The sequence below is a fragment of the Malus sylvestris genome, chromosome 15, assembly GCF_916048215.2.
Source record: "Malus sylvestris chromosome 15, drMalSylv7.2, whole genome shotgun sequence".
Lineage (NCBI taxonomy): Eukaryota > Viridiplantae > Streptophyta > Magnoliopsida > Rosales > Rosaceae > Malus > Malus sylvestris.
This window is the reverse complement of record NC_062274.1, coordinates 19341802-19354189: the sequence shown is the minus strand read 5'-3', so window position 1 is coordinate 19354189 and position 12388 is coordinate 19341802. Positions and strand designations below refer to the sequence as shown.

The window sequence follows — 12388 nt, the reverse complement described above, 5'->3', positions numbered from 1 at the left end:
AATGTCATTTCACAGGTCCAAAGTTTATTGTTTTTTATCCTCCCACCCAAGTTCTCTCTCTCCCTCTCCTTCCCATTTTAAAAAACATATATAACGAGTGAGAAAAACTAACGAAAAATCCAAAAAAACTTTAATTTTAATGAAAAATGACAAATAAAGGTGTAATGAATAGTACCAAAGAAAGGTAAAAATGTGGTTTTTTGTTAAAAGTGAACAGTACCGGAAGTGTTTCGTTAAAACTCCCTAAAAAGTGTGTAAGCATATGCTATCTAAAGTACATATTAATAGAATCATATTTGTCAACCAAAACTCTAGAAAATTACTATTCTAACTGTCACAGCCCGTCCCGAAATAAATTATCGATGACGTGAATTGACTATTTTACCCTTGGATGTGAGCATTGTGGTGTATTATGCATGTAAATGGTGGTCCAAACTTGCATTTTTCCCTAATTTTTGGGAACAAATTGGAAATTAGTTTTTGTGGTTTTGGTTGGTGACCCACGTAGACCACTCACACACACACAAACCCTTCCTCTCTTCTCTCCCGTGCTCCCTTTTCCTCGGACTCTGTAATATCCCAAAAATTTTAAGTGGGGATTAAGAGTGAATCACTTGTGGTCTTTGTTAGCAAAAATTGATTTGCCTTATTCGAGGTTAGATCAATTGGCCTTTGGCCATTAAAAGTTCTAAAAAATAATAAATAAATAAATAAATAAATAAATAAGAGGGTAAAGTTGACGTTTAGGATATAAAAAAAAAGGGATGGGTTCTAGAAATCTCCATTTAGCTGCTTTCCCTCCAGCCGAAAGTAATGAAAGGGGTTTACCCCTTTTAGCTTTTCACGTGTCAAAAAGAAAATCTACGGAAGAAGGAGTTTAGTTTTCTTTGCTTGTGAAGATTAGAACAAGTGATGATCTTTCCTTTGTCTCCATTTAAGGTATCTATTTCTTACCTTTGGGATCTATTTGATTTTTTTGGTTTGTTAACCCATGAATTAGTTTGGGTGGGAGTAAAAGAACATGAAGGTATCATGGTGCATGTTATAGTTTTAGAGTTGAGCACCAAGTGTTTGATTTAAGTCCCCAATTAACCTTGAATTAGGGTATGTTGTTAGATATTTGTATAAGTGGTGTGTAATGATTTTTCTTGTTTATAGATAAGGAAGAGAAGGACAAGGGGACGACACAAGTCAACGAACACCCTGGAAGTTGAATATCAAGAAATTGTGTTGAGGTAGGGGAGTTTTAATCAAAAATAAAATATTTTGGTTTTTCATTTTTACTTGATCAAGGATTGATGGCATTTGAGCATTATTTGAAGCTTACTTAAAATGTTTTCTTTTTCAATTATGTGAAAGAAGTGAAGAAAATATTTCACTATGGTTTGATCTTAATGATTCAAATTCCGTTACTACAACTTTGGTGAGTTTAAAGTGATTGAAATGATTTTTCAAGATTTTGTTTTGATGTGCATGCCTCTAATTTTACTCAATATCAAATACTGAAGCATCTCAATACGAATGTTCAAATTGTGAAAGTAGATGGAAAGTAGTGTAATACCTGTGCAGTTGAGAATGTTGAGAAATGTATGAATGGGCACAATGACCCGTGAAGTTGTTTGATTATGGGCACAATGACCCAAGGTTTCCTGGGGAAAGCTCCATGTGTGAGGGCTGTGAGAATGAGTTACGAAAGTGATAAATACATGTGATATGTATATTGGCCAAGTATATTACGGTTCTTTCCAATCTGCTTGTCACTTGTTTGGGATAAAAGAAGATCTTTGTGATTTGGTGTGCTAGTGATTCTTTAAATGATAATGGTTTTGTTATCCTTATGACAAAAAAAGTGATTTTTGAACTTGTGTGTTGTACCGTTGTTATCAAGCTACTAATGCTCTGAAACCTTTGGTTTTTCTGTCATATGTTACTTTCCATAAATTTTTGAGCATATTTCAAATTGTTGGATTACGTGGTGGTGAAAATAAACGGTTTTGAATCACTCTTATTACTTTCAGCGTGCACTAGAGATTTTAAATGACTACAGACTTACCCCTACTGGGCATTTTATGCTCACCCCGTTTTTCTAAACATGTACTTTCAGGTGTGTAGAGTCGACTAGCTGATTTTCAAGTGGCAGCTCTAGTGTGGGTTAGTTGACGGGAGTCCAAGCATACACTTCTTTTGGGTGAGCTACCAAAGGGTTTGTATAGTTAGTTTCTGTTTGTAAATGATCATTTTGTGGCGTAGTAGACTAAAATGATGTCGACCTCGGTGGGTTGGAGATTCTACTTACCTGGCTATGAGAACCATGTATATATAACTGCTCGTCTTTTGGCTTGTATAGTTTTGCTCATGTACATTTTCCTCAAATGGCCTGAAAATGTTTTCTTGTTAGAAGCCCTAAAGGTCTTTTGTGAACTTATTTTAATCTGTAAGGTTTTATGAATGGCTCTTGAAGAACCACTATGAACTTGGTTATGTTTAAAACTGTGGGTGTGTATCTATTACCTAAGTGGTATGTTGCAAAAATTCAGATTTTTGTTCTTTGGAATATAGATAGTTTTATTTGCAAAGTAATTTGGTGCTGCTGAAATTGTTTTTACAGGAAAACAGCAGTATGCCTGTTTTAGTTTTAACATTTTCCTATACTTCCCGAACTTGAAAATCAATGAAATTTTGACACAACTTAGTTTCATGGGTCTACTTTGGATCTGGAAATTTTCACTCATTTTGGTTGAACGAGCTATTTTCGATGAATTTTAAGGTTCAGGTCGCTTTTGTAGTTTGTATTACCATGAGATCTTTAACTCTATTTCTTTAAATTAACTTTTGTAGTTTAACTTTATGGAAATTGGGGGATTTAAATTTTTGTCGACATAATCTTAAGATGAGATTTGTTTTGCATCCTTAAACAACCACTTTGTTCTATTTATTTTACTTAATCTCACACCTCAAGTTACTCACTCTCTTTCCTTCCCTCACGTACGGACCAACAACAACACGAATGAAAAGTTACAGATCAAGGGTTTAAAGGACACCATCGTGTCCTTGAGGTTCATAAGAGTTGAATGGTACCATTTTTAGGTAAGAACTCCTTCGAAAACCCTAGTTTCTCTCGAACTCTGATTTAGGTACTATTCATGCAAACGTAAAATCTCATGTTTTTGGGGATTTCAAGCTTATAGGTAGCTTAAGGAGGTCCTCACGAGGCTAGTAGTAGTTTGTTGGAAGATTTTGGACGTCGGAATAGCGAGACCGACGAGTTTTAAGTTTGGCCGAATTGTCAGGGATTTTTCTGGCGAGATCCCGTGGGATTTAGGTCCTAAAACTGGTAAGGGTTTGTTCTACTTGTCTTAAGCTTCATTTTGGTATATAATTTGTGAAATTTGACTGAGAAATGGACGAGAAATGAAGGTTCAAAGAATTTCCCAGTTTTCGGCGCCGGTGACGGTCGCCGAAGTTATGAGGTTAGGGATGACGGAATATTCCTAACGGCATTGGTTAGGTTAACGGATTCCGTTACTATTTAACGAAATATTCCTAACGGTGTCACTGTTACCGTTGGTGTGCCAGACACGTGCCTGTGCGTGGGCCGCGCGTCTGGCCGTGCCTTGGTCGGTGCATGGGTGGTCAGAAAATTATTCTAAAAAATAGGGATGTTCGTGGAGTTGTGTAGATCATGTTGGTATATTCAAACACCCTATTTAAGCATTGTATGAGAAGTTATTAGTTAGTTTTGTCTATGTGCTTTAAATAACATTTTTATAGTTATTTCGCATATAGGGGAGGCTTATCCCGAGGACGAGCGCAGTCAAGGACGACTCGGGGGCTACGACCCTTTGACATACCAGTAAGTGGGCTTTTGGTTTTCAGTATATACTTGTATACTTGATATTTTTCCCAGAGAATGCGTTTAAATGAAAGTATGCCTTGAAATGCCATGCATATAAATTTATATCCTGTATATGAATTGGTATATGATGCATATTATATAATTATGGTATTGTGGACGTTCAGGTAAGCCCAGGTGAGTCATGAATTGTGAATGTGATTAAAGTTGTGATTGAGAAACATTGAGCTCATAAACCTGCACCTAGGGTGATTGTGATTTAGCCAGAAATATAACACATACCTGTTTATAATGTCACTTCCTGCACCATATGCTCACATTGGATCCAATTTAGGTGCACACTCTTATCTTACAGACCATCATAGGTGGTTCCGACTCGTAGGTGACTAGCGATTTATCGCCCAGCTATCATGAGAGCGTAGTATCAAGCATAATTATATTACACCCAGTCTTGTCGTACATACCCCTTTTTAGTGGTTCCGACTTATGTGCAGTGTAGTGCCGTATAGGTCATTGTAGTGACTTCGGCTAGATTGATTAATGAGCTATGAATTCAGCCGTACATACTTATGCAGAGGTTTCGGCTAATATGTTATTTTCCATGAATTTACTCTCACCTGAGTTACTTATGTTATTTTTATGTTTTGGCATGGCATACTTATGAATATGATTATGTGAAGCATGATTTGAATTGAGATATTTACATATATATATATATATATATATATATATATATTTATGCATATGTTTATATTCTATTTCTGGGAAGATTATACATGTTTTACGGCGAGAGGTTAGAACTTTTGAGAAATGAAATGGTTTTGTAAAACATTTGTTTTTGCCTACTCACATTTTCTGTTTTGCGCCCCTCCAGGTTTTAGGTAAGCTTATTGTTGGTGGCGTACGAGGATTTCGGCGGTTCTGACATATTAAAATAATTGTAGGACATCTTATGGTACTGTATAATTAGTACTTGTCCTACTGGACTGCACCTAGACTTTCTATGCTCTGATTAGGAGTATATACTTTTGTATCTCACTCCTAACACTTCCTGTTTATTAGTGCACTTTAGTAGCTTTTGATTTTTATTTATTTGTATATATCTTATCCTTACTGCTTCTGCGCTGTGCACATGACTACGTCACCCTTACGTGACGGCCAACATGCCTCGATCTCGGTCGGGATGTGTCACTAACCCACTCATCAAAACTAAAAAAAATAAAACATGGGCAATATGGTAATTACATGTAACACCAATTTTTTATTTTTTTTACACAAACCTCACAGTTAGGTAAACATAACAAACTCTATTTAAAAATTAAAAATTTAATAAAAATATTGAGAAGGTTTTTTTCTACCCCACTTTTCTCACTTTGATATTATCGTTTGTTCAACCAAAAAAAAAGTTCTCACGCCCAATTTTATTTTCTTTATTTTCAATGTTTTCTTAATTTTTTTTTAAACGTTTCTCACTTTGATATTATCGTTTGTTCAACAAAAGTTTCACAAGCTCAATTTTATTTTCTTTATTTTCAATGTATTTTTTTTTTTAAAGTGATATAAATATTTTTGTAACAAATAAAGGGCTCGGTTTTATCACCACAGGATATCCAAATTCAAGCACATACTTGGTTGATGGAATTTAAAAAGTGGAATGCGGTGCAACCGAAGACTAAGCTTGCCGAGGTACAGAAATGGAGGAAGCCGGAGTAAGGGTGGATTAAGTGCAATTTTGATGGGGCATGGGATGAGCAGAACAAAAGGGGAGGAGTAGGAATAATTATCAGAGATGCGACTAGGGAATTTATTGCTGCCATGGCGTTAAAACTGGAGGGGATTGCTTCGACTTTAATGGCTGAAATTGCAGCGGCTCGTGAGGTTGCACTGCTTCTTCAACGATGGAATAGTCAGAAAGTGATATTGGAGGGTGATGCTTTGATGATGCTTTGATGGTGATTGTTGTTGTTCAGACTAACTTGGATGTTAATGATGGACCTTTTGGCCATATATTAACTGATATACAGAGGCTGCTACAACCTGTTCAGCAGTGGAAGGCCAATTTTGTGTGACGTGATGCCAATGCAGTGGCTCACAGGTTAGCTCGGCGTGGTCTCACTTTGGCACTTCCAGTTTCTTGGTTTGAGGGACATCCGATGTAATTTTTGATCTTATTTTGGAGGATGGTTTCAATTCTTAATTTAGTTTGGTGCGGGACACTCTTTCTGAAACGAATATCGTACTTGATTTAAAAAAATATCGTACTTGATTTTACGTTGTTCCCTTTGAAACGAATATCGTACTTGATTTAAAAAAATAAATAAAAGTGACATAAATATTTTTGTAACAAATAAGACTCAAATTAAATTCACACCTATAATGTGTGGGCATACGACTAAAGTGCAATTCACCGGCAAACGGCATACGAAGCAATTAGAAATTTAGAATGACAAAAAGAGAGACCAGACCACAAAAGTTAAGGTCAATAACGTTGCTATAAATTTTGATTGCACACACACAGAGTCGTAAATTTCCTTGGTTTTTGGTGGTTAGGCCGTCATGCATATACAACGGTCACCTCTGGTCTCATAGCTGTCGCGAGGCATACAACTAAATTTCGTTTCATGTAGTTATATTACTGTTTTTAAATTTTTTATGGTATAGAAGACTAAATAGTTTTTCAGTCTCTTTTGATTGACAATTGACAAAGAGGGTTTTATTAATATGAAGTTTAAATTATATTAATTATATTTTGAGCACATTTTATTGGCGCGGTTTCGATCCACACTAATATTTCTGTCTGTAACAACTAACAAGTTAATCCATTAACAGTGTCATTTGGGGAAAAAATGTGCTAAATATTGCAATCACAGCTCCACACCGAAAGTATTTTCCATTGTTCCAATTAATTTATTAAATATTCAGAAATACAAACATTTCATCGTTCTGAACAGAAAGCAGAAACGTATACATGACCTGCAGATGATTAATTCTGTGCAGAAACTAATGCTTGCAAAGGCTGCTAACCTTTACTTATTCCAAATGGAATTAAATCGTCTATATATTTGGCAACACAAAAACTTCACGAACAATATTCAGTCCAGTCCGGTCTAAAACACACCAAGAGAAGTAGGGTAGAGCGGCGCCGGCTTATAAGCGAAACAATTCGGAACAAATGTGGACGTCCGCCTTTTCGGGGGATCCACGGAGGACGCCACGGCGGGTTGGTTCAAGTATGCGTACTTGCTTTTCGTCCACCTGCACAGATATTTGTTAAAAATATATATATGTTCAAGAAAAAATTGATAACTTCTTCTTGATTGATTGAGAAAATTAGCTCACCAGTCCTTGATTCCAACACGAATTTCGTTGTTACTGTCGTTAGTAGCAGAAGATCTGTCGTTCTCATCTTTGTCATCGTCGTTCAAGGACTCCTCGAAACGTCTGTAATCTTCCTCCTGTATACCATACACCTTCAACTAGTTAAGAAAATGTAAGCAAATAAAAATGGCTACTAACTGCTCTTTTGCACATGTTTCTGATCATGTCTCAGCTAGATAGTGCGTGGCACGTGATGATTGAGATAGAATTTTACCGAGAGCTTGCAGGCTCGAATACGTGCTGCAGCCTTGATAGCGGCGAGGAGATGCTCCTCTTCCTCAATACGCTTCCGATACCAGAACCTCGCAATTTCTCGCTTTGTCACGCTCTCCGTAACAGCCTTATTAGCCCAGAACCTTGGAAGTGGAGGCGGTGGAGGTGGCGGCAGCAGTGAACTCCCCTGCTCTATTTGCTTCATCTTCATCAATTCTTTTCGACAAATCGAATCGATCAATTTATTTTGTCGAAGTTCTAACAGTACAAGATTAAGATTGGAATGTGGTGGAAGAAATAAAATAATTGCTAGTCTTGGACATGGACTTTCAAGTACCAACCCTCTGGAGGTAGCTACTACTCCAACCTAACTTTCAAATGTGACCGATGGATTTGGTTCTCCAGGCACATTTCCCAGTCAGGCTTTATAATACAAAGGAAAATTGACTGGTAGTTGCAACCTGAAATTTCCCGTTAAGAGTTGAGAACTTGGGATTGCCGCAACTTTCAACAAGAAATATTTGGCAGATAGTACATGGAACTGAGGCATCTAACGAAGAAAAAAATTTGTGTGATGGTGACATCCTTTATCGGTGTTATTATCTTAATAAGGTGGACAGAGTCAACATTTTATGAATTTAGTAACACCATACCATGGTGGGAACACCATATGTCTCATGAATTTAGTAACACTATACTAGAGATCATGGTGGGAACACCACATATCTAAACGCGTTTTATTAACTTTGTTCCCAGCTGCTGGCCCCTCCCTTGGTTGGGGTCGGTGGCAACCCTTAAATTTACTTTTCCTGCAACTTTCAACTATCCTTACTTTTCTTGCTTTGCTTTTGATCGTTGTATCTGGTGATTTTGTTATCTGAGCTCAGTCTCTGTTTCTTTGGCTCTGTGTCAAGTTTCCTGGGCTTGTTATCAATTTATGGCGATTCTCATCTCATATCCGGGATTCATGCTTTCTTCCACTCCAATGGTTGTTCTGTTGGTCTTTTCCTGTATTTTATTTGGTTGTACTTTTGCTTACTTGGTTGTTTTGGTTTGTTTACAGACTTTTGTAACCTTGTATTAGCCTTTATTTAATGAATTTCACTTCAAGATAAATAAAAATAAGAGAATCTTAACCAAACACTAAAGTAACACCGTACCGCAAGAAATGATATTGTCACACTGAAAACTGCCGTTCAACTAGTCTCCAAAGTCATAATTTAAAATTTAGCAGCCGTAGCAAAAGCCAACCATCTAAAAACCTCCAGTAGCTAACAGGTCTTCATATGTATTTATAAGATTTTTTAATGTTGTACTTGTCAATATGTGATCAATAGCAACGGTAGTCAATATCGGAAAGGGATCTTGATAGCGATTTTACTACTCATGTGAACAAGCTAAAAACTCCTATTATACTTGTAAGAAACACAAGGTTGTTGTAGTATAAACGAATCTTGTAAGGTCGTTCTCCACAGGTATTATTAAATAATTTGAAACTAACCAAATTCCAATTAATTATTGTAAAATAGAAATTGAGGTGATTGATTTTATAACCTACTTAAATTAAAAACGAAATTAATTAATTAAAATAAACAATCTGCAATATTAGAACAGGGGGAAAAAGAAAACAGTTTTGGAAGAATCAAATTAAGAAATCACTATGGTTCCACCGTCACCTAGCAATCCTATGAACTTTTACCAATTAGTTATGATCTACACATACCACTTTGAATGTTAGATTTTCCTAATTCATATTCTACTTGGAACCTCCAATATAGAACGTATATTTAACATGCAATCCGTCCGGACGTTCGGATCAAATCTGAACATGAAATACTCATTATGCTTTATGAAAATCCTTTGAAAAACCATGCAACCCTTAAGACGTGGTGTTCATCCTAAGTGAAATTACAATTATTGATCACAAGAAACCAGCGTCAATTTTATGGAACCTTCCGACCAAAATTGCATCAAATTACTTTTCTAAAGATCTTAATGGTGATCATGCATTAAGACAATTAGATAGTTTTTATCCTGGTGATTAACAATTCAAAGTATGCATGCAATCAACCATAAGCAATTAAATAAAAATCACATATTCATGCTAAGGCTCAAGGTTTCGCTCTAGCAAAAGGAATTAGTTACGCATATTCATAATTGAAATCATAGAAAATATTATTAAAAAAATGATTGAAAGCACCTTCAAGTAAAAAGTCTCCAAAACCCTAACAATTCTCTTTGTCTCCAAAATTGCATAAAAGAAAGTGTAGAGAAAAACTGTAGATGGCCAAGCAATATATTTGCTAAGCCCCACACAAACCCTAAAAACAGGTCCTTTATTCCACCTAGGAAACTAAAATTAATAATAAAATAAAATAGGAAACATAACCCTAATTAAATGATAAATTCGCCTAAAATTTGAACAGCCACGTTTTGGACCTATAAGCTGCTCCAAAACTGGCCCAATATAGCTGGATTTAATGTTTGGAATATTCTGAACACTTTTCCAGATGGCCACGAACTCATCCGAGATCATCTTGGGCTCCAAAAATGCAATTTAAGCCCAAAAACGTCATTTTCCAGCATTGCGCATCACTCCTTTATTTTATCGCCAGAAAATAACCGCTTGGTGGAAAAACCCCAGATTTTGATACGATCAAGCTAAGTGACTCACGAACGTCCTCCAACTAGAATTACTCCAAAATTCGTCCATTTGATTCTATTTTGCTCCAGAGGAAGTCGAAAGTCCTATATTGGAAATACAATTTAAAGTATCAAAATTCTTCCACAATATTAACCAAAATATACTAAAATTAGGGTAAAATATATAATATAAAATCTACTCATCAGATCTTATCTGGATCCCTTCCACCAAATTCATCAATTCAGACTCTTAAAATTTAATCCAACGGTTAAAAATAAGGGTTTGCTTTAAAAGTTATAATAACTTTAACTGTTGGATCAAATTTCAAAGGTTCGGATTGATGGATTTGATGGAAGAGATCCGGAGATAATCACTTTCCATCAATATCAATGATATACTTTTTTTTTCTATTAAAAAGGATCAGTCAGTGCAGCAGTCCATCCTTCCAAATGCCGGAAAGATTCACAGAGACGTGGTAGCATTCATCTCGCCACCATCGTGTATTTCACCAGTTAATATTGTCAACTTACGGTTGTTTATATATCGTTTATATATTGTTAATATATCATCGCAAGTGCATTTGATTGCAAATTTTTATTTATCAGTGCATTTAACCGCAACATAGAAATAATGATATGATTCATCTATTCCTAGTGATCTCTTTAGTAGTTGGATTTATGTTCTTCAAACATGAAGAGAAAATCTGCTCCCTGCCCAAAAGCAGCCATATGAATTAGCATCAATTCCTAAACAAAAACTCCAGAGCTCGGACAGAAACAGCAACAGAGGACTTTTATCCAAATTTCCCAGAAAACCCACCTCAATTTTCACTTATTTAATCACAAATTCGATACAATCTTCAATCACAACAAAATGTATAGGATCAAGAAATTATAGTCACAACCCATATCATTATTTAGTATACAGTAAAATACAAAATTTCAGAAACAATCGCTACAATTCCACATAAGTGCCAGACGAAACGCGAAGGGCTTTCGTTTTGAATCGATACCAGGCAGCTCGAGGGACCACCTGGCTGGGCCCCATGTGAAACTGACCGGGACTGTCAATCATGAGCGGCCCATCGCCGTACATGTATCCGACGAGCCGTCCGCAACCGTTAAAGATTTTTGGATGGCGTATTCCTATACAAATTATGAGATATGTGTGTTAACAAATTAATAATTTAATTATTAAAAATTTCATCATTTTTATAAAAATATATGGTGTACGGTTTCAATAAAAAAATTCTGGCAGCCATTGCACTTGATCTTCGTCCTCGTCCATTGGATCCCCCAGTAGTTTCTAGTCTCGAAGAACGGTCTGATCTTGTCCTCCTTGTCGAACCGGAACTTGGTTGCGTCGACCGCCGCAAACGACACCGTTCCCTTGTTTCCGGCCTCGAAGAAGAAGTCCGGCGGATAGAGATTCGCAGCGGTAAGGTTCAGGTTGGTTCGGCACTCCGTGCAGGTATAGATTGTCGAATCGGAAGAGGCCATTGCTGGTGGTTTTGGATGTCCATGGAGGATTCTATGGCTGGTTGATTCAAGCATGCATACTTAGCTTAAATTTCTCCTGGTCCACCTGCAAAAATGTTTGTTTGAGAACTTCAAGTAGGGTGCTTAGTGAACTTGCTAAGCATTTGATTGATTGAGAAAATGAACCAACCAGACCTTGATTCCGATGCGAACTTTATTGTCATCCATGTTCTCGTTGCTGTTATTAGGGACTGCGGGGGGGGGGGGGGGGCGCTGTCCTTGCCGTCTTTGTCATCGTCGTTCAGGGACTCGTCGAAAGGTATGTATAGTCGTCCTCCTATACACCATACACATTCAACAAGTTAAGCAGATGCAAGAAGTTAAATGCTTTTGACTACCAATAACTCATGCCAATCCACATCCCATCGCTACAGACAAGACAAGCAATAGTTGCATGTTTGGAAGTGCTTATGGCATGGCTTAATGCGCTTTTGAGAGATTCAAAAGCTTTACGTCAAAAAAAGAAAAAAAAAAAAAAGAGAGGTTCAAAAGCTATTTTGACAGTATATTTGGAAGAAACAAGTTAAATATGCTTCTAAATTTTTAAGAACAACAAAAGATTTGCGAAAAATCAAAGTGCCTTTTAACTTTCAAGGCTAGTTTGGGGTTTTAATCATGAAAAAAACACATAACGTGATACAATAAATGCGTTTAAATTTATTAGAACTAAAGTGTTTCATAGAAAACGGCTGAAATTACTTCTTAAATAAACATTTGGTATGTGTATCCATAAGAAGCACTTCTATGATTATTAGAATACTT

The 12388-nt window shown here is 36.4% G+C and overlaps 2 protein-coding genes and 1 long non-coding RNA gene across 5 annotated transcripts; 1 reads left to right on the top strand and 2 right to left on the bottom strand.

The window, feature by feature from the left end:
- Positions 1–827: 827 nt before the first annotated feature.
- LOC126604456 (uncharacterized) lies at positions 828–4907 on the top strand. Of its 3 annotated transcripts, XR_007616614.1 has the most exons (6): positions 828–939; positions 1159–1235; positions 2105–3087; positions 3182–3334; positions 3787–3853; positions 4728–4907. It is a non-coding gene; the product is annotated as an uncharacterized LOC126604456 (long non-coding RNA). The 3 variants fall into 3 exon arrangements; XR_007616613.1 differs by having other exon boundaries at positions 2105–3334; XR_007616615.1 differs by having other exon boundaries at positions 2105–3334; positions 3772–3853.
- Positions 4908–6737: 1830 nt separating this feature from the next.
- Positions 6738–7749, bottom strand: LOC126604455 (uncharacterized). The gene is made up of 3 exons (XM_050271708.1): positions 7446–7749; positions 7193–7308; positions 6738–7108 (listed from the first exon to the last, which is right to left on the bottom strand). The coding sequence occupies exons 1-3, from the start codon at positions 7653–7655 to the stop codon at positions 6961–6963; spliced, it is 474 nt and encodes a 157-aa protein (XP_050127665.1). The 5' UTR covers positions 7656–7749; the 3' UTR covers positions 6738–6960.
- Positions 7750–11042: 3293 nt separating this feature from the next.
- LOC126602771 (uncharacterized) lies at positions 11043–11879 on the bottom strand. The gene is made up of 2 exons (XM_050269644.1): positions 11338–11879; positions 11043–11197 (listed from the first exon to the last, which is right to left on the bottom strand). The coding sequence occupies exons 1-2, from the start codon at positions 11639–11641 to the stop codon at positions 11043–11045; spliced, it is 459 nt and encodes a 152-aa protein (XP_050125601.1). The 5' UTR covers positions 11642–11879.
- Between the last annotated feature and the right edge of the window lie 509 nt (positions 11880–12388).